Here is a 22533-nt window from a genome sequence, read left to right as displayed (position 1 = left end):
TATGGAAACGGGGTTTGTAAGACTGCCCAAGACACAACGGACGTGACGAGGTTGGTACTAGGTGGGATTTGAACCATGGACCCTTGGGTTGCGCACGGCCACTCTCCCACTGCGCCACGCCGTCCCAAGTAGGCTTGCGAATCCCAAAATGATTGGAACAAAATAATTTCAGTTCATCCAGGACAGCTCGAAGGAGAAGGGCTATGCTGCCTGCAAATTTTGTAGATCAGACTTCTCCATTGAACATGGTGGCCGAACGGATATACTCATTCATGAACGGATATTTTTTATTTATATATATACATTATATATATATATTAGGGCTGCGAGTGTTTGGGTGTCCCACGATTCGATTCAATATCGATTTTTGGGATCGCGATTCAATAATATATCGATTTTTTGCGATTCAACGAGATTCTCAATTCAAAAACGATGTTTTTCCGATTCAAAACCATTCTGTATTCATTCAATACATAGGATTTCAGCAGGATCTACCCCAGTCTGCTGACATGCTAGCAGAGTAGTAGATTTTTTTTAAAAGCTTTTATAATTGTAAAGGACAATGTTTTATCAACTGATTGCAATAACGTAAATTTGTTTTAACTCTTAAACAAAACCAAAAATATGACCTATTTTATCGTTGTGAAAACATTGGACACAGTGTGTTGTCAAGCTTATGAGATGCGATGCAAGTGTAAGCCACTGTGACACTATTGTTCTTTTTTAATTTTTTTATAAATGGGGGGATTTTTAATCACTGCTATGCTGACATAACTAATATTGATGCTTTTGTTTTTGTTTCACTACTTTTGGTTTGTTCTGTGTCGTGTTTGTGTCTCCTCTCAATTGCTCTGTTTATTGCAGTTCTGAGTGTTGCTGGGTCAGGTTTGGTTTTGGAATTGGATTGCATTGTTATGGTATTGCTGGGTAATGGTTTGTTGGATTGATTAAAAAAAAATAAATAAATAAATAAAAAAACTTTTTTTTTTTAAAAATGACAATTGATTCTGAATCGCACAACGTATTCGATTATTAATCGATTTTTTCTCACACCCCTAATATATATATATCAATCAATCAATCAATGTTTATTTATATAGCCCCAAACCACAAATATATACACATATATGTATTGCAGGGAGGTATTTTAATAGTCTTTGGTATGACTACTGATCTCAGGGCAGACACTCTAACCACTAGGCCACTGAGCAGAGAACTCACCTGTGGACAATCACTGATTAGAGGGGTACATTTGCCAGCGTTGAGTGGCACCCCTTATTTTTTGCATGGCTTCTCCTGTTTATTATGCCCAAGCATTCACACATAAAAGATTCTACACCAAAGAATAGTCTATTTATTATTACGCCGCAAAACTTTGGCGGAGGCCTGAGCCCACAGTTTTCCTCCGATCGGAACCGTTCAAGTATCAAAACGTTCGGCTCGACCAAGAATCGTAAGCGCCCCGAAAAAATACAAATATCCCAGGTTACCCAAAACCCTTGGTTTTCTGAGACATGTTTCCAATTGAAAATGAACGGGCCATTTTTCAAACTTCCATAATTCCAGGGTGTACCGCCCGAATGTAGCCGAGATAGGCATCAGCCCCCCCGCGACCCCGAAGGGAATAAGCGGTAAAAATTGGATGGAGATAAATAAATATATATATATATATATATATATATATATATATATATATATATATATATATATATATATATACACATATATATATACACATACAAGAAATACTTGAAAATATATACCCCCCGCAACCCTGACCACATCAAACCCCCCATCTCTTGAATTCGGAGGTCTCAAGGTTGGCAAGTATGGCTGTCTTTAGGCTAAACATGTCGTAAATTGTAAATAATTTTTTTCAGACAAAATTTAAGCTCAACTGGAAAAAAAAGACTGTAGAGAGGAAGTCTAAAGTGACTTTAATCGCAGTCTTTCTTCAAAATATGTGAAGTATTTTCTCATACCAATCACACGTGCGGTTTCACAATAATAGTGCTACACTTTACATCCTGTCCCGACGAATAATCGCCTTATCATGCTTTGTCAAAGCTGTTTTGTAATGTTATTCTATAAATGCCTTCTGGCAGATTGAAATAAAATGTATTGTAATAGCGTCGGCGGTAGACTGTCTTTGAACAAGTCGGACTTTTATTTATGTTCACAAATAAGACCGTCGAAACAAATAGACAGAAGCGTGACACACTCACGACGTCTCCATTCTCCTACAGCAGGGGTGTCCAAAGTGCGGCCCGGGGGCCATTTACAGCCCGAAGGTCATTTTTAACGGCCCCACGGTACATTTTAAAAATACAATTGAAAAAAATTTAAAACAGAAAAAGTGATATAAAAGAGAAAACGGGTGAAATGTAACAAGAAAATGTTGCAATGCTTTAATAACACAAAGCTGCCATGCAGGCTGTTTCTTTCTTTAAAAAATAATAATGAATCAAAATCAATGTCATTTTGAATTATTGACCTATTCAAGGCTTTAATTACGTCACATTAAATATACCACTTTGAGATATTTTGGGGGGAAAATATTGCATATTTTGTGTTTTGCCATATAAAAAACTAAGTTGTTTTTTTTTAAAGAAGGGCCTAAAATAAACAAACAAAAAACATAAACAACAATAAAACTTAAAATTGACAAATATGTCTGAAGTTGACCTCGAGATTATTGTGCTAAAAGTAAACAGTAAAAAAAAATTATAATTTATTTTTTAACACTTTAATGAGTAGGACACTGTTCGATCCCCAATTATTTGAGTGTGATTTGTTTTTAAGTGTGGTTGCTCAAAAAAGAATAATGATTCAAAATCCAAAATTAAGGCTCCAATTATTATATAATCTCAAATATTCCACCTAAAAAAGTTATGAGGTGAAAATATTGCATATTTTGTGTTTTTTCCTCTTTTTTTTTTCCTAATCTTGATCTAGAGATTTAAAACTTTCATAATAATAAAAATACTGAATAATGACACATTTTTTATATATTTTTTTACCAAAACCCTTTGGGGTCCCCAGGATCATAACTGAGTGGAGGCCTAAATGTATATTTTTTATACATATATTGTATTGGTTTTTAAAATAAAAATTATGAAAATGGCCCCCGCTTGCTTTGATTCTTCAGTGTGCAGCCCTCAGTGGAAAAAGTTTAGACACCCCAGTCCTACAGGTCTCTTGCTCGTCTTCTTCATCTCTCCCACTGAGATTCGGTTCAATACTGCAAGCATGCTTGCTACTGCCCTCTGTAGCCTTTATCGGCTAACTACAGTTTAGTACACAGTATTACCACTGCTACAGTATATTCTTTTGCAACCTGATCTGATTGACAGTCAGCAAATATAAAATGTTTAACAGGCGGAATTTTAGATTTATTTCACTTATAAATACAGAAGGTTAAGGCATTGTCGTGCAGAAATGTAAATGCATTTAATTTGTGCGGTAAAAAATGGATGGATAGATGGGTTGTGCAACATGTAATGCAGTCTTTTTCAACCACTAGTGTGCCTTGGGAGATTATCTAATTTCACCTATTTGGGTTGAAAATATTTTTTTCAAATCAGTATAGTCTGGAAATTATTTTTTGTTGAGTGTCGGTGCTGTCTAGAGCTCAGCAGCGTAACCAGGTTATACTTTTTCATATCAGTAGGTGGCAGCCGGTAGCTAAATGCTTTGTAGAAGAAACAGCGGGAGGCAGTGTGCAGGGAAAAAGGTGTCTAATGCTTAAACCAAAAATAAACAAAAGGTGAGTGCACCTAAGAAAAGGCATTGAAGCTTGGGGAAGACAATGCAGAACGAAACTAAAACTAAACTGGCTACAAAGTAAACAAAAACAGAATGCTGGACGACAGCAAAGACTTACTGACAATCAACAATGTCCCCCACAAAGAAGGATAAAAATGACTGAAATATTCTTGATTGCTAAAACAAAGTAGATGAGGGAAATATCCCTCAAAAAGGAAGACATGAAACTACCACAGGAAAATACCAAAATAAGAGAAAAAGCCACCAAAATAGGAGCGCAAGACAAGAACTAAAACACTTCACACAGGAAAACATCAAAACACTCCAAATAAGTCAGGGTGTGATGTGACAGGTTGTGATAATACACCTACTTTGAGACAAGAGCTATAGTCATGCATGCTTGGTTATGCTTTAAAGTCATATCCAACAATTGCGACGACTTTTTACTGTCAACTGAGTTTGTTTTTAATGATTTCTGCTGGTGCACAACACAAAAAATGTGCTTTGGCTCAAATAAGGTTGAAAAACACTGATGTAATGTACGGATATCCGAAGCATTTACTCAGGTAAAACTATCACATTATACATTACCAAGCATATTTGACAGTCAAAGTGTAATAGTAACAATTTATATTTTGTGTTAACAATGCGTGAAACTGGTATCTAAATGTAGTGTGGCTCCCCTTAATGCAGGGGTGTCAAACTCATTTTAGACCGGGGGCCACATGGAGAAAAATCTACTCCCAAGTGGGCCGGGACTGGTAAAATTACGGCACGATAACTTAAAAATAAAGAAAACTTCAGATTGTTTTCTTTTTGTTTAAAAATAGAGCAAAAACATTCTGAAATTGTAGAAATCATAATGGGTTTTTGGGTTTCTCACTTACATGTTGCGGTTATTAGTAGTCTCTCTTTGTTTGTCGTTATTTATATTTTCTGAATAAATTGTGTGATCATGTTCATCAGTCAACTCATTGGTGTTAATTTTAAATCTATCGATATAAAGAAAAATATCATTATCAAATTACAGTGTAATTTATGTAGTTTGATCATTTTCCTCGACTGATGTATTGTGGTTTATTTTGTACATATGTAGCACCATCTACAAAGATACAAATAATTGCTATTGCGACATCCAGTGGACACAATTAGAACAGCAGTTACTTTCAAAAATTTCCGGTTAATTTTTATACTTAGCAAACTCATCCTGCGGGCCGGATAAAACCTGTTCCCGGGCCTGATCCAGCCCTCGGGCCGTACGTTTGACACCCCTGCCTTAATGCAAGTGCACCTACGGTCGGAATACAAAGTCTGGATTTCTTTAAAACACAAAATCTGGCAAGACAACAACATACTGCAGGTATTTCTTTAAATTCTCTTTAAAAGAAAGTTTATGACCTGTTTTTGTTGAGCTGTTTAAAAACATTTCATTCAAGCAAACTAATTGTCCAGTCATGGTTGTCAAGAAGTGTTGGTGACGAACCCCAAGATGCAGAGATGGCAGGCTTGAGGCAGGAAAACGTGACTTAGTGTCAAAAATAAAATGCAGGAAAACAGGAATCAGGAAAACTGGAAATAGGAAACAATACTCCTGCACTGACTGGAGGGCGAGGCAGGTGTAAATAGTAACCGGCTGATTGACACCATGTGTGGCCAGGCTGCCAATCAGCCGCAGGTGATTGGCAGCCTGGTGGATCAGAGAAATGGTGATCCCGTTCTCTGATCCAAACACAAACGTAAATTAGCTGATAGCTGACAATGAAGATCAGAACACGGGGAACCTGACAAGCAGCAATAGGGATGAGCCCTAATTCTTTTGTATTTTTAAATGTAGTTCCGTTTATTTTGTTTTTTTATTTATATCTACCCGGGTCATTTTGCGCAACCCACTTTGAAAACTTCCATTATGTGCTACCGTTTTTTAGTCTGTACGCCAGTGTTTTTCAAACTTTTCTGAGCCAAGGCACATTTTATTCATTGAAAAAAATCCCGAGGCAGAAATCATTGAAATATGATATTGACAATTAAAATGTTGTTCTGGCACGTGTTGGATATGAATTCAAACCATAACCAACGGTGCATCAATACAGCTCTTGTCTCAAAGTAGGTGTGCTCTCACGCCGTGACCTATTTGGAGTTTTTTGCTGTTTTCCTGTGTGTATTGTTTTAGTTCTTGTCTTGCGCTCCTATTTTGATGGCTTTTCCTCTTTTGTTAGTATTTTCCTGTAGCAGTTTCAAGTCCTCCTTGAACGCTATTCCCTGAACTTGCTTTGTTTTCGTAATCAAGACTATTCAAATTGTGCGGACGCAATCCTTCTTTGTGGGGACATTGATGATTGTCATGTCATGTACGGATGTACTTTGTGGACGCCGTCTGCTCCACACGGTGTAAGTCTTTGCTGTCGTCCAGCATTCTGTTTTGGTTTATTTTGCAGCCAGTTCAGTTTTAGTTTCGTTTTGCATAGCCATCCCTAAGCTTCAATGCCTTTTCTTAGCGGCACTTGTCTTTTGTTTATTTTTGGTTTAAGCTTTAGATACCTTTTTACCTGCACGCTGCCACCTGCTGTCGACTGCATATTGGGATCACGACAAACATATACAAAGCAACACTTACTGATTGGAAGAGTATTACATGGTTACTCTGCCAAGCTCGAGAGAGCATTGACACTCAACACCGGCACATTTGCGGATTATAACTACTAGTTTGCAAAAAATATTTTTAACCGATTTCGGTGAAATTACATAATCTCCCACGGCATACCAGTCTGTATTTCACGGCACACTCGTGTGCCGCAGCACAGTGGTTGAAAAACACTGTTGTACGCACATGCAAATGTTCCAGATTTATTTTTTTCTTCTTAAAGTCATATTTCTCTTTTGTGGAGAAGATTCTTATTTTCTGTTTCGGTACCTATTTGAATTTCGCTAAAAGAACCTTGTGATTGCAAAAGGCAAGTTCAACTTAATAGGGCAACGGGTCACAAACACACAAGTGAAGTTTGAAAAATACATCTTTTAAGAAGCATGTCGGTACAGTAAAAACCCAAGCAACTATTTACATCTAAAAATAAATATTTTAGAACGCTATGAAAGGCAATATTTACAACTAGTGCATATTAAAATATGAACAAAAACACAATATTTAAAGTGTCTTTACAACCTCCTCACATTGCTCTTGCTCCGGGCGCTCCCCGGAAGGACGGCATCTTTGGAATTGGCCAAGTTGGACCAGGACCCCACCACCCGGCACGGGGCGCAGCCGTGAAAGGCTTCCTGGCAGCGGGTGCAGAAGTCGAACTGGCAGGACGGCCGTGTGCACCTGGCCCGCTGGACCTCGGCTCTGTGCATGGCCGGCGAGCCACAGTGGTTGCATCGCCGCAGAGACTCATGCGGCTTCAGGCTGCTGGCCACCTAACACACAGGTGCAGAACAACAGCAAAGTCACAATACAGTAATCACACCGTTCTCTTTTTAATACCCAATTTATTGGCAAAAAGGCTTCCTAAAACGCCTATTTGTTGAAAAAACATATTCAGAAGAAATTAACCAATAGGATTTTACTTTTATACACCTCAATGTATTTGAATTAAAACAATGAATATGTGACTGAAGTGCAAACTTTAAATTTAAGAGCTTTTCATTTAAGAAATTTTCATTTAAGAGTTTTATAAAACAATTATATTTTTTGGGGCGTACCTCTGTACGTACCTAAATATTAAGGTTATTTTTAAAGGCGGTATAGTACCGAATATGATTCATTAATATTGAGGATGAGTAAAAAAAAAATAAAAAGCGATCTCAGACTGGGCTCCAATGGAGAGGATGATAAGCACAGAAAACATTTTACACAGAACCCACAAGACTTGCAACAGGAGGGTAGGAGGCAGGCATTCAGCCCGAAGCTGCCAGCCACTGGGGCGCTGCTCCGTTGTCCATCATACCACATGGGGTAAAGCGGTGGCATCTATATTAGTACGTCTACAAAAACGTGTAAATTTGCAGTTGCGCAGAAATAGCTGTGAGAAAGGATGCGATCGAGCTTTTGATTGATTGATTGAACATTTTATTAGTAGATTGTACAGTACAGTACATATTCCGTACAATTGACCACTAAATGGTAACACCCGAATACGTTTTTCAACTTGTTTAAGTCGGGGTCCACTTATATGAACAGTTGAAAATGTATTATATTTATTCAGCAAATCTTTTTTTAGAATTTTTAGCTGATGATAAATCAAGGAGCTGATTAAAACAAATTCAAGTGTCTAAATTAGGTGTCTACTAGTGTTTTGTAATTACATTCATTTTTTTCCATTTATATGAAATACGTGCCTCACAATATGCATTTTCTTGCTTCTAGAACATTCCAATGCACGCTCGAGTTAGTGCCAGCATTTCACAGGGTCCAACTTTAGCGCATTAAAAAGAGTGGGTGCCCTTGTAGATGCACTGCAGAGCTGCTTCTAAATTGCGCATAAAAAGTGGTGCATGACTCACTTAAATAGGGCGGTCTGCCCCAGTTATCAATTGTCCTAACAGTCTTAGAAGATCACACGCAACACGCTCACTAATTGTTCAAGCAAATTTATAGTTTGCACACACTTTTTGGATCTTCGTAGATCAGGCCCAGAGTATTTAGCATTTTGGTCAGGAATATATGACCTCAAAAGTACGTGGACAATGTAAATTTACTCTTGTGTCGTATTGTCTGAATACTATTGATACCCCTAAAAACTAAATTAAAATTCCATTTTTAAATATAGAATATTTAATCAAAGTGTATTTTCTGTTTAAACCAAAGGGACTGTTTGCAACTTGCTAACAGTTAAATTTTTCCAGACCAAAAAATATAACAAGATCACCACCAGCTTATGTTACCATTAGTGGTTTAACATAACAGATATTTTTTAAAGGCCTACTGAAACCCACTACTACCCACCACACAGTCTGATAGTTTATATATCAATGATGAAATATTAACTTTGCAAGAAATGCTAATACGGCCTTTTTAGTTTACTGAATTACAATTTTATATTTCCCGGGAGTTTCGTCTTCGAAACATCGTGTAATGAAGACGTCACGGGTTTTTAGGAAGTATGAGCGCTGCGCACACACACAGCTAAATGTCGTCTGCTTTAACAGCATAACTATACAGTTTTTTGGACATCTGTGTTGCTGAATCTTTTGCAATTTGTCCAATTAATATTGGAGAAGTCACAGTAGAAAGATGGAGTTGGGAAGCTTTGGCCTTTAGCCACACAAACACACGGTGATTCCTTGTTTAAAATTCCTGGAGGTGAAACTTTCCTATGGATCAGAGCGCGGTCAAGAGAACATGGATCCCGACCACATGTCAACCAGCAGGTTTCGGTGAGAAAATTGTGGTTAAAAAGTCAGTTCTTACCGGAGAAAAGCTGAGCTTGTGCCGTCCATAGCTGCCGTCGACTCCCCTGAGACACTGCGCGTCAAAACACCCGTGGAGACACCCTTCCGACTATCAGGTAGTACTACTCTCACTAAAACACTAGCAACACAATAGAAAGATAAGGGATTTCACAGAATTAACCTAGTAAATGTGTCTAAAAACATCGGAATCCGTCCCAATGCAATCGCTTTTTTTTTTTTGTAGTCCGTCGCTACAATATCCTCAAACACCAATCTTTCATCCTCGCTCAAATTAATGGGGAAATTGTTGTTTTCACGGTCCGAATAGCACTTTTTGTTGGAGGCTCCCATTATAAACAATGTGAATATGTGAGGAGCCATCAAACATGTGACGTCATCGTCTGCGACTTCCGGTAGAGGCAGGGCTTTTCTCTTAGCACCGAAAGTTGCGAACTTTATCGTGGATGTTATCTACTAAATCCTTTCAGCAAAAATATGGCAATATCGCAAAATGATCAAGTATGACACATAGAATGGACCTGCTATCCGCGTTTAAATACGAAAATCGCCTTTCAGTAGGCCTTTAAATGTCTGAATTTTTTACAATTACTAATTATAATAAATAAAAATTGCTCCTTCTGGAAAATGTGTTCGGTTTTTATGCCAATGAAGGAGCTAAGATCACAGCTGCAGGAGGAGGTCGCATAATCCACTCAAGTTTCCGGTAAGAGCCGACTTAATATCACAATTTTCCCATCCATAAACTTGCTGGTTGACGTAGAAAAACATGTTCGCTTGACCGCTCTGTGTTAAAGCTTCACAACAAAGAAACACCGGCTGTGTTTCGGTTGCTAAAGGCAGGTGCAATCCAGCGCTTTCCACCAACAGTATTCTTCTTTATAGTCTCCATTATTAATTGAACAAATTGCAAAAGATTCAGCAACACAGATGTCCAAATTACTGTGTAATTTTGCTATGAAAAGAGACGACTTTTAGCCATAAGTGGTGCTGGGCTAACATGTCCGCTACAACCCGAGACGTCACAAACATGCGTCATCATTCCGCGACGTTTTCAACAAGAAACTCCGCGGGAAATTTAGAATTGTAATTTAGTAAACTAAACCGGCTGTATTGGCATGTGAAGTGAAGTGAAGTGAAGTATATTTATATAGCGCTTTTCTCTAGTGACTCAAAGCGCTTTACATAGTGAAACCCAATATCTATGTTACATTTAAACCAGTGTGGGTGGCACTGGGAGCAGGTGGATAAAGTGTCTTGCCCAAAGACACAACGGCATTGACTAGGATGGCGGAAGCGGGAATCGAACCTGCAACCCTCAAGTTGCTGGCACGGCCACTCTACCAACCGAGCTAAACCGTCTAAACCATTGTGTTGCAATGTTAATATTTCATCATTGATATATAAACTATCAGACTGCCTGGTCGGTAATAGTGGGTTTCAGTAGGCCTTTAAGGAATTTAGTGAGTCATAAACCTCCTACTCAAGACTACTCTGCTATCCTTATTTTTTATTTTTTTTGAACCTTTTTGAACGCAAAAGTAGCCGTAACACTCTGCAAAAATATTAATTTACTCAAACCAAGAACAATGAATTTTTTTGTTTTTGTGTCTGAACTCAAGCTTCATTATCCTCACTGTCTTTTATATATCAGGGCTCGGATTTAACCGTGACAACCACCCTCGTCTTTTGCCGTAAGGCCCGAAAAATGTACCAACGTTTGCGGCAAAAACAGGCCGTAACTGCCCTTGACTTTTTACTTGCTAATGGACTAGAGATGTAACATTTGAGTATTGTTACATGACATTACAGTTTTTCACTGACCTGCACAAAGTCCATAAAGCGCGAGGTAGACTTGCTGTTTTTCTGTGCGGGAGCTGAGCGTCTCTTGATGCCGCAGCTTGTCGACAAAGATGGTGTTGATGGCGGGTGTGGCGAGGCCACCTTCTGCGTAGAGGATAGCACCAACCTGGACACGACCTGGTCTCTCGTCTGATCGCAACCTTTTCGCTTCACAGAACTAATCTTCTAAAAATCAGAAGAAGTTTTTTTAGTACCTCTGCACTGGAACGGTGTCAGGCACCTTTAAGTGACCTCACCTGAAGCATCTGCTCAGCTTGCTTACACCTTCTAAGAGCAGCGCCGTCTTCACAAATTATCTTCCTCCACGTGCCGCTCACCATCCTGCACCTGTGCGTTGAGGGAAAAACCCAAACATAAATAGGAGGATGCCGAAACAAATACATGTAGCGTAATGTCCACAAGCAGCCCTCCATGCGCTCCTGTATAATAAACATGAGGTACCTGATGAGGTCCAAGTCTCCGAGCAGGGACAGGATGTTGGCCAGGATGCTTCCCATGTTCTTGGACAGAAGAGATGAAAAGATGTCGACGTACTCCAGGCCCATCTGGCGTCCGATCACCTGATGCAAGGGATAGTCCTTGGCCACCTTGGAGATGATGCTCCAGTCATACCTGAGTCTCATAAAGTCACAATTATCCATCCATCCATCCATTTTCTACCGCTTATTCCCTTTTGGGGTCGCGGGGGGCGCTGGCGCCTATCTCAGCTACAATCGGGCGGAAGGCAGTGTACACCCTGGACAAGTCGCCACCTCATCGCAGGGCCAATACAGATAGACAGACAACATTCACACTCACATTCACACACTAGGGCCAATTTAGTGTTGCCAATCAACCTATCCCCAGGTGCATGTCTTTGGAGGTGGGAGGAAGACGCAATTAATAAAACTAAAACACCAACAATGTAAAATGTCTACTGAGTTCCAGAAAAATTGGAGGTGTTGATGTTTTTTATTTTGTTATATTTTTCCTAGCTTCAGACCAATTTCTAAATGGCTTTAAATTCTACAGGACTTTAAGTGTCGGCGAAGCAGCTGCCGAACAAATACAAACCAAATGTCGATTACATTAAATGGCATGCTTAAATGATTTTAGTTACTGGTAAGAGAGAAGACATGCAATTAATGATACAGTTGTCAGTATTTGGAGAAAGTGGCTTTAGTATTATGACATTGTTGGATGCCACCCGAACGCCTCCCTAGGGAGGTGTTTAGGGCACGTCCAGCTGGTAGGAGGCCACGGGGAAGACCCAGGACACGTTGGGAAGACTATGTCTCCCGGCTGGCCTGGGAACGCCTCGGGATCCCCCGGGAAGAGCTAGACGAAGTGGCTGGAGATAGGGAAGTCTGGGCTTCCCTGCTTAGGCTGCTGCCCCCGCGACCCGACCTCGGATAAGCGGAAGATGATGGATGGAGGGATGGATGGATTTTCAAATTCTATTTGAGTTTTGTCTCTCTTAGAATTAAAAATGTCGAGCAAAGCATGACCAGCTTGCTAGTAAATAAATAAAATGTAAAAAATAGAGGCAGCTCGCTGGTAAGTGCTGCTATTTGAGTTATTTTTTAGAACAGGCCAGCGGGCTACTCATCTGGTCCGTACGGGCTACCTGGTGCCCGCGGGCTGCGCGTTGGTGACCCATGCACTATAGAATTCTAAAGCATGTTGAATTGCGTTCAATTGCGGGACAAATAGAATGTGTCACAAATATGCAGTATCACGAAAAAAACTATAGGGTTTGAAGCTCTATAGTCAGCCAGATTTATATTCTGCGACCCAAAGACAAAATAACGCAGCCAATTGGATCAATTGTTTGGATAAGTTTCACCTTTAAATATAAAATTTTAGGTGTCGCAGAATGAAAATGTTGGTTTAAGCGCCATAGAGCATATCAAGTCTAGTTTTAAAATATATTTTTATGCCTAACAGCAGTTACGAGGTATATATTGATCTATTTTTGATTTATTGCATGTACAAACCATACAGAGGGTTTGCTGAACCCTTCTTTTGATGTTTCTTTGATGGGTGGTGTTTCCATGCACACTTATGTCGCATCTTGACTAGTTGTCGCTATGAAATCCAAATTTTCTGGAATGCAGCTGCTCAACACGAAACACAAACAGCCCAAAGAGTCTTCCATTAACAGAGAACAATAAGTCCACACCTCTTTGTCTCACGATAACTCATGGCGAGGGCTTCGCCCGCGGCCTGCTGGAACTTTAAGATGGGCAAGTTGGGGGTGGCGTAGTGCTGGCAGGGCGTGGACGACCAGGAGTACGTCAGCGCTTGCTGCCTGCTTTTATCCACAGGGGTTGAATAGGCCAACAGTGGCACTCCGCAGCCGGAGCCTGTGCCCTCTTGACCCCAAGACCAACTTTTGGGGGGGTTGTAGTCTTTTTCGAGTGGACTGTTGTACAAAGACATGTAGCCGCTGTCCTCCAGCGCTTCCTTGTGGCTCCTTTCATGCTTCTTCAGGGTTCGATTTTCTTTGTTGTTTCCTACTGCAAAGGTGCTGTCATGGAAGGGGAGCCTCTTAGCTACTTTCTCAGCAGGGGGACACTGTGGTTTGAGGGCCAAGGGGTCTTTTGAACGTGAATCTTCCACTTGAATGCCTTTCTCGATGCTACTCTTTGCCTTGGCTATGTCGTATTGAGCAGACTTCATGTTCGCGTCTTCATAAATGGAACACATTTGTCACTGTATGTTATTTTATTTTTCTGGGAAAGGAGACAAAAAAAACTGTTATATTATTTCCAGTTAAAGTACCAGTAGAGTGGGAAAACAAGTTGACTTTATAAGCTTAATGACGATCATCGGTACTTTAACTTTAACTTTAATTGTGGTTCATTGTATGCATTAAACCAGGGGTCACCAACCTTTTTGAAACCAAGAGCTACTTCTTGAGTACTGATTAATGCGAAGGGCTACCAATTTGATACACACTTAAATAAATTGCCAGAAATAGCCAATTTGCTCAATCTACCTTTAATAAATAAATCTATAAATATTAAAAAAATGGGTATTTCTGTCCATCATTCCGTCGTACATTTTTTTCCCTTTACGGAAGGTTTTTTGTAGAGAATAAATGATGAAAAAAACACTTAATTGAACGGTTTAAAAGAGGAGAAAACACGAAAAAGATGAAAATTTTATTTTGAAACGTAGTTTATCTTCAATTTCGACTCTTTAAAATTCAAAATTCAACCGAAAAAAATTAAGAGGAAAAACTAGCTACTAATTTGAATATTTTTGAAAAAATTTAAATAATTCGTGGAACATCGTTAGTAATTTTTCCTGATTAAGATTAATTTTAGGATTTTGATGACATGTTTTGAATAAGTAAAAATCCAATCTGCACTTTGTTAGAATATATAACAAATTGGACCAAGCTATATTTCTAACAAAGACAAATCAGTATTTCTTCTAGATTTTCCAGAACAAAAATTTTAAAAGAAATTCAAACGACTTTTGAATAAGATTTAAATTTGATTCTACAGATTTTCTAGATTTGCCAGAGTAATGTTTTTTAATTTTATTCATAATAAGTTTGAAGAAATATTTCACAAATATTCTTCGTCGAAGAAACAGAAGCCAAAATGAAGAATAAAAATAAAATCTATTTATTATTGTTTATAATTTAAAAAAAATACTTGAACATTGATTTAAATTGTCAGGAAGGAAGAGGAAGGAATTTAAAAGGTAAAATGTATATGTGTTTAAAAATCCTAAAATCATTTTTAAGGTTGTATTTTTTCTCTAAAATTGTCTTTCTTAAAGTTATCAGAAGCAAAGTAAAAAAATAAATGAATTTATTTTTTTAAACAAGTGAAGACCAAATTCTATTTGAGTTTTGTTTCTCTTAGAATTAAAAATGTCAAGCAAAGCGAGACCAGCATGCTAGTAAATAAATACAATTACAAAAATTGAGGCAGCTCACTGGTAAGTGCTGCTATTTGAGCTATTTTTAGAACAAGCCAGCGGGCTACTCATCTGCTCCTTACGGGCTACCTGGTGCCCGCGGGCACCACGTTGGTGACCCCTGCATTAAACCATTTCCAATCCTATTTACAATCCACAAAGTTTGTAAAAACAGAGCATAAACATCACTAAATGCAACAAATTAATTAAGCCATGTTGAATATTCCACTCCAAATACCTTCTGTATTTTCCGGAGATTGACGTCCCAATGGGAACGCTTCTGCACTGTGAAACATAGTATCAGATCGGTCATACTGGAAATACGCAAACATTTGCTGTCTATCATATACAATCTCTATATAAGACATGAACACGTCTTTTCTTTTTTTATGCATTTTAAGTCGTAAATAAATAAATACATAAAAGGTCTGCTAACAATGTAGTCAATAGGGGCTCTCAAAACCCTCTAAATAACCATCCAAAACCTGTTAACAATACTCATTGTACATATTCTCACCTTAAAAATTAACCAAATATTAGCGCATTGACGTGCTGTCAGGGGAGGCAAGTGAGGCAGTGCCTCACCTGCCACCAGGTGGCTTAACCATGAGCTGTTCCAAAACTAAGTAATAAAATAAAATAAGTTTTAATATTTCTCTTTTGGTTTATGCTTTATATGTGATTTTGGTGTGGTTCCTGTATATTTTGATCATTTTCATGGTCAAAATCACGGAAATTCCATGTTTCCTGATCAAAACAATACAGCAGATGAGAAGTGAGGCAGACACAGGTGGTGCCTCCACGGCTACACATAGTGTGTATTGGCCGTGCGTGCGGGGGGGCGCATGCTTGTTGCCACGTGGAAAAGGCAGCTCTTCAGGCAGCAAGTACCTCTGCCTCAAGGTAGGGGGCGATATTTTGTCAATTTGCAGTTCAATGCCTCAGCAGTACTCTGACTCGCCACACTGGGAGAAGTGGGGGCGCTTAAGCTAGCAGACACAGGTCTCTCCAGCGGAAGCCAGCATTTTTTTATTTTCTTTTTTTTTAACTGTATTCATAACAAACACGGCATTTTTATTACAGTAAGCCAGCGTTTGTGGGTGCTTTTTGTCAGATGAAAAAATATTGTTTAATTTCTTGGAATGAAATTGAATGTTTCTGCCAATTTGGAGGATTACTGTATATACTGTATCCAATATTAAATACTTCTCTAAACTGAAATTTAAGACAAAATGAATGCGATCATTCAAAGTATGTTTTCATGTAGGATAGCTATTGCTGCTTCGGATACAAATACAGAAGGGTAATATACACTCTCAATACTTGATTTATTTTGTTAAAAGCAAATGGGACCAAAAAGTATTTAATAACAACTTTATCAAATAGTCACTGTATTAGCGATGTTGTTATTATGAGTGTTAACACAAAAAGCTATTTTAGTGGCGCAATGATACAGACAGCTCAGTAGCCCTCTGCTGCTTTACTGTGAACTGGTATCGATGTCCTGCTGCTCCCGCATCATCACGTCTCGGCTCGTCAAAATTATTCTAGATTGTAAATCATGCCTCTCATCTGGATAATAGAAGGATTTAGCCTTGAATCTGGAAGCTGTTCATCTGTGACATTCAATGTATACCCGGAGATGGGGATGGAGATTTTGTATTATTTTATGTTGAAAGACAAAAGCAGAAGTAGCAAATAAATCTACTGTACAATGTTGGTTACTGTGCTTTTGTCGAAAATGTATTGAATGTTGAAAATGAGAGCAGAAAATGTTTATTTTTGTTAATTCAAACTAAAGTCTTGGTTGCATTTTATTTATATAAGATGTGAATACATTGGACATTGATTGTTTGCTTCATGTGGCTCAGCCTTACTCTGACTCTACCTTCAGCTGCCCAGAGGTAAAGTGGATTTGATTGGATGATCAGAGCAAAACTGCCCACAATGACAGACAAGGACGAGCAATCTATTTCAATAAAAATCTGTCTTTCTTCCTCCGCGCACTGCGTGAATACAAGATTTCGGCTTTTTTGTTTTAATACGGCTGCAAAGAAAAACAAGGTTGCAAGTGAAAAGGTGAAAAACACTATTGAATTCATGAAAAAGCTCAAACATCTGTTACAAAAGGATTGCAAAGTAAAGGTTGCTAGTAAACACAGGTTGGAGGGGGAACAGTTTAAGGGAGACAATAAAGTAAGAAAGCTGGCCCGGTGTGTGTGTGTGTGCGTGTGTGTTCCTGTATTCCTACCCTTCTTGAGACATCAACATGGAAAAGTACCTTCCATATGAGGACCGGTGAACAAGTTAGGACCAAAACCATGTTCCCAATACGGAAAGCCATTGCCTTTAATAGAGAATGTCTCATTAGCACCCCTGGTAGGGAACTCTATCAGAATTATGGTGGTCCCAAAAAGGGGCGATTTTTCAAACTGAGTGTGTGTCAATTTTAAAAGTGCTCCTCCCCTGGTCAAGCAATGAAATAACAAGTGTGTGTAAAAATTTGAAGTGCCCCCCCTCTGGCCCAAATTTGTAATAAAAAGTGTGTGTGAGAAATTGAAATGCACCTCCTTTGGCCAACATTAATATATTAATTGTTTCTGTAATATTGCAATATTTTCTTGTAAAAGTATTACGTTTTAACGCAAAATGGTGACATTTATCATATAAGATTCTGACTTTTATCCCAAATTGCCAATTTTTTTGCCGTTCTTGTGAAATTGTGAATTTTTTTGAGTAAAATTATAATTTTTGTAATAATTTTGCTGAGTAAAATTCTGATTATTATTATAACATTGTCAAAATGTTTAAGTTTTTATCATGATCTGCGGCCCAGATCATGTTTTGTTTAGTTATGTTCTGTTAGTTGTGGACTCCCTTAGTTCCTGTTTTGTGCACCTCCTGGTTTGTTTTGGTTTCTACAGGTACTAATTGGGTTCACCTGCCTCTGGTTGGTGGTCGGCACGCTCATCTGCTGTCGAGCACTAATCAGAGGGCTATTTAATCACCTTTCTCGCCACGCTCAGGTTGGCTTCCTTGTTTGCTGAATGCAAGTTACGTTGGTATTCTTGCTTTCTAGCTCTTGATTCCTGTTCCAAGCAATTACCTAAGCGTCCCATGCGATCAGCACGTTTTCCTTTTGTTCTGTTTTTGTGTGCTTGTATCTACGGTGTATGATTTATGAGAAATAAATCATCTCCTACCTCACGCTTTCGTCTGGTGTTGTCCGTCTGCATCCTAGGAGAACGACCCCGCAGAAAGATGCGTCCTCAACGTGACAGTTTTCTTATAAAAATTGTGACTTTTGACTGGTAAAATTACGGCTCTTTTCATAAAATTGCCAAAAATGTTTAGCTTTTCTTGCAAAACTGCGACTGTTGAGTAAAATTCCAACTTTCATCATAATATCGTACAAATGTTTAGTTTTTGTTTTAAAAAATTTAATACAGCCAAAATTCAAAGTTTTTCTTGTGAAATTTTGACCTTTTTCTTGTGAGAGATTCCAACACATTTTTCACAACAAGTTTTTTTTTTAATATATTTGCATAGTATTTATATATTATTAAAGTTGGAAATACAAATCTTTATATACAAACCCCGTTTCCATATGAGTTGGGAAATTGTGGTGAATGTGGTAAATAAACAGAATACAATGATTTGCAAATCATTTTTAACCCATATTCAGTTGAATATGCTACAAAGACAACATATTTGATGTTCAAAAAGACTGAGAAAGTTGAGGAATGCTCATCAAACACTTATTTGGAACATTCCACGGGTGAACAGGCTAATTGGGAACAGGTGGGTGCCATTATTGGGTATAAAAGCAGTTGAATATGCTACAAAGACAACATATTTGATGTTCAAACAGATAAACATTTTTTTTTGCAAATAATCATTAACTTTAGAATTTGATGCCAGCAACACGTGACAAAGAAGTTGGGAACGGTGGCAATAAATACTGAGAAAGTTGAGGAATGCTCATCAAACACTTATATTGGAACATCCTACAGGTGTGCAAGCTAATTGAGAACAGGTGGGTGCCATGATTGGGTATGATAGCAGCTTCCATGAAATGCTAAGTAATCCACAAACAAGGATGGGGCGAGGGTCACCACTTTGTGAGCAAATTGTCGAACAGTTTTAGAACAACATTTCTCAACGAGGTATTACAAGGAATTTAGGGATTTTACCATCTACGGTCCGTAAAATCATCAAAAAGTTCAGAGAATCTGGAGAAATCACTGCACGTAAGCGATGATATTACGGGCTTTCAAACCCTCAGGCGGTACTGCATCAAAAACTGACATCAGTGTGTAAAGGATATCATCACATGGGTTCAGGAACACTTCATAAAACCACTGTCAGTAACTACACTTGGTCACTACATCTGTAAGTGCAAGTTAAAACTCTACTATGCAAAGCCAAACCCATTTATCAACAATATCCTGAAACGCCGCCGGCTTGGCTGGGCCCGAGCTCACCTAAGATGGACTGATGCAAAGTGGAAAAGTGTTCTGTGGTCTGACGAGTCCACATTTCAAATTATATTTGAAAACAGAGGACGTGGTGTTCTCCGGAACAAAGAGGAAAATAACCATTCGGATTGTTATAGGCGCAAAGTTCAAAAGCCTGCATCTGTGATGGTATGGGGGTGTATTAGCGCCCAAGGCATGGGTAGCTTTCACATCTGTGAAGGCACCATTAATGCTGAAAGGTCCATACAGGTTTTGGAGCAACATATGTTGTCATCCAAGCAACGTTATCATGGACGCCCCTGCTTTTTTCAGCAAGACAAGTGTTACAACAGCGTGGCTTTGTAAAAAAAGAGTGCGGGTACTTTCCTGGCCCGCCTGCAGTCCAGACCTGTCTCCCATCAAAAATGTGTGGCGCATTATGAAGCGTAAAATACGTTAGCGGAGACCTCGGACTGTTGAACGACTGAAGGTCTACGTAAAACAGAAATGGGAAAGAATTCCACTTTCAGAGCTTCAACAATTAGTTTCCTCAGTTCCCAAACGTTTATTGAGTGTTGTTAAAAGAAAAGATGATGTAACACAGTGGTGAACATGTCCTTTCCCAACTACTTTGGCACGTGTTGCAGCCATGAATTTCCAAGTTAGATATTATTTGCAAAAAAAAATAACATTTATGAGTTTGAACATCAAATATCTTGTCTTTGTAGTGCATTCTATTGAATATGGGTTGAAAAGGATTTGCAAATCATTGTATTCCGTTTATATTTACATCCAACACAATTTCCCAACTCATATGGAAACGGGGTTTGTATTTAGAAAGGGTGGTCCAAAAGAGGTAGGCATTATTTGGAGGTCTCAAGAAGTGTGCGTGTGTGTGCGTTTGCGTGTGCGCGCAATATTTGTACCGTGCTGCTCTTTGAAGTTTACAATGCAGTTCAAGTTAATATCTTTAGCCCTCTTTCAAGTTGTAACTGAACAGTTAAATAGCATTCTCAAGGCTCTTTCATCTTCCCTCCGCCCTAAAGGTAAAAGTGATGTTAAATGGTCATTTATCTGTTCCATTTGTGGTTTTAAATGTACAACTTAATGTTAGGATTGTATTGTAGGTTACAAAGCATATCACTACAACTACAGTATCAAAAGGTCAGCTTTTTTCCATTAGATTACAGATTTTTGTTCTTTTTTCTCACTTTTACTGGGTTTTTGTTGGATTTTAAGCTGAGTCGCTTAGTCCCGTCCAGAGTCGGGACCGGACGGGACTCTCGCTGCTGTGTTGGATCCGCTTTGGACTGGACTCTCGCAGCTGTGTTGGATCCACTATGGATTGAACTTTCACAGTATCGTGTTAGACCCGCTCAACATCCATTGCTTTCGGTCCCCTAGAGGGGGGTGGGGGGGGGGGGGTGCATTTGCGGTCCTCTCCAAGGTTTCTCATAGTCATCATTGTCACCGACTTCCCACTGGGTGTGAGTTTTCCTTGCCCTTATGTGGGCCTACCGAGGATGTCGTAGTGTTTTGTGTTGTGGTTTGTGCAGCCCTTTGAGACACTAGTGATTTAGGATTATATAAATAATCATTGATTGATTGATTGACTATATGTAAAACTCATAGGTTGCTCTGGGTCCATCTCACCATCAGTTTTGGGGTCCTTGGCCTGCAAAACGTTGAAGACCCTTGTTCTAATGCAACACACTCATTATTTCCGGACGTTGTAATCTTGGTATAACATATATTGAATACATTTGCGACTTGTCCAGGGTGTACACCACCTTCCGCCCGATTGTAGCTGAGATAGGCACCAGCGCCCCCCGCGACTGCAAAGGGAATAAGCGGTAGTAAATGGATGGATGGACTTTCCCAATTAGTTGAGCGCGTTATGAAAAAATGACGAATCTGTGAACTTGAACAAACAGATGAGTGTGCTTAGCTTAAAACAGTTGGACCAACCGAAACGCTTGGGAATGAATTGCTAGTATTTTGGCTCTGAAAATAAATCTAAAACAGGATTATTCATTAAAAAATCACTGTAAAGTTTGATTAAATATAAAAAATACATAGTTGTATTCACATTTTACAGCTTTTCGTTGCGTCCACATTCGTAGCAACAGCTCGGCAGCAGTAAAAAGTATGCATTAATATCACATACCTTAATCCTTCTGCGTGGGTTAAAAACTGTCCATTAGTAGTCGGAAACTCGTCATCTTATCATCGTTTCGTTTTTAAATTATGCGCTAAGAAGTCAAAGAAAAACAACGTATTTTCCTCTTTGATATCTCCAGCCAATCAACGGGCACCGGTAGTGAAGTGTAGGAAGCGCATGCGCAGAAGATCGCAGGTAAAGAAAAATAAAAAATAGAAAATCAGCCAATCACAAAGTACACCAGCTCTTAATTGTTAGACGTTTTTTTTCTCTCTTTCATTCTTACCTGATTGGTTTAAATCAGGGGTGTCCAAAGTATGGCCTGGGGGCCATTTGCGAGCCGCGGGTAATTTTTTAACGGCCCTAAGCACATTCTAAAAATACGATTAAAAAAATCAAAAAAACTGAAAAAGAGTTATAAAAGGGTAAACAGGTGAAATGTGACAAGAAAATGTTGCAATGTTTACTCTAATAACACAAAGCTGCCATGCTTTAGAAAAATAATAATTAGTCAAAATCAATGTCACTTTAAATATTACATTTTGAGATATTTTGGGGGGAAAATGTTGCATATTTTGTGTTTGCCATATAAAAAACAAAGATGTTGGGTTTTTTTTTAAAGAAGGGCTTAATAAGAACAAACAAAAAACATAAACAACAATAAAAGTTATAACTGACGGATGGATCTGAAGTTGATCTCAAGACGATTGTGTTTAAACTAAACACTAAAAAAAAAGTTTTCTATTTTAAATGAGTAGGACCCTTTTGGATCCCCAATAATTTAGTGCGATTTTATTTGTGTGTGTCATTGCTATAAAAAAAAAAAAATAACAAATTGAAATCAATGGTGTTACGTGTTGACATTTTTAAGGCTCCAATTATTCTATAATCTCAAATATTCCACATTAAAATTCTATTGGGCGAAACTATATTGCATATTTTGTTTTGTTTTTTCATAACAAAACAGGG

The 22533-nt window shown here is 38.6% G+C and overlaps 1 protein-coding gene across 1 annotated transcript; it reads right to left on the bottom strand.

Moving 5' to 3' along the window:
- Nucleotides 1–6763: 6763 nt before the first annotated feature.
- On the bottom strand, nt 6764–21743 carry LOC133558764 (F-box only protein 5-like). The gene is made up of 6 exons (XM_061909924.1): nt 21571–21743; nt 13193–13745; nt 11473–11643; nt 11268–11358; nt 10993–11196; nt 6764–7176 (listed from the first exon to the last, which is right to left on the bottom strand). The coding sequence occupies exons 2-6, from the start codon at nt 13717–13719 to the stop codon at nt 6919–6921; spliced, it is 1251 nt and encodes a 416-aa protein (XP_061765908.1). The 5' UTR covers nt 13720–13745; nt 21571–21743; the 3' UTR covers nt 6764–6918.
- Nucleotides 21744–22533: the final 790 nt, after the last annotated feature.

Source organism: Nerophis ophidion, linkage group LG09 (assembly GCF_033978795.1).
Source record: "Nerophis ophidion isolate RoL-2023_Sa linkage group LG09, RoL_Noph_v1.0, whole genome shotgun sequence".
NCBI classification, from domain to species: Eukaryota; Metazoa; Chordata; class Actinopteri; order Syngnathiformes; family Syngnathidae; genus Nerophis; species Nerophis ophidion.
Note: the sequence above shows the minus strand (reverse complement) of the source record. Positions and strands in the feature narration are given on the sequence as shown.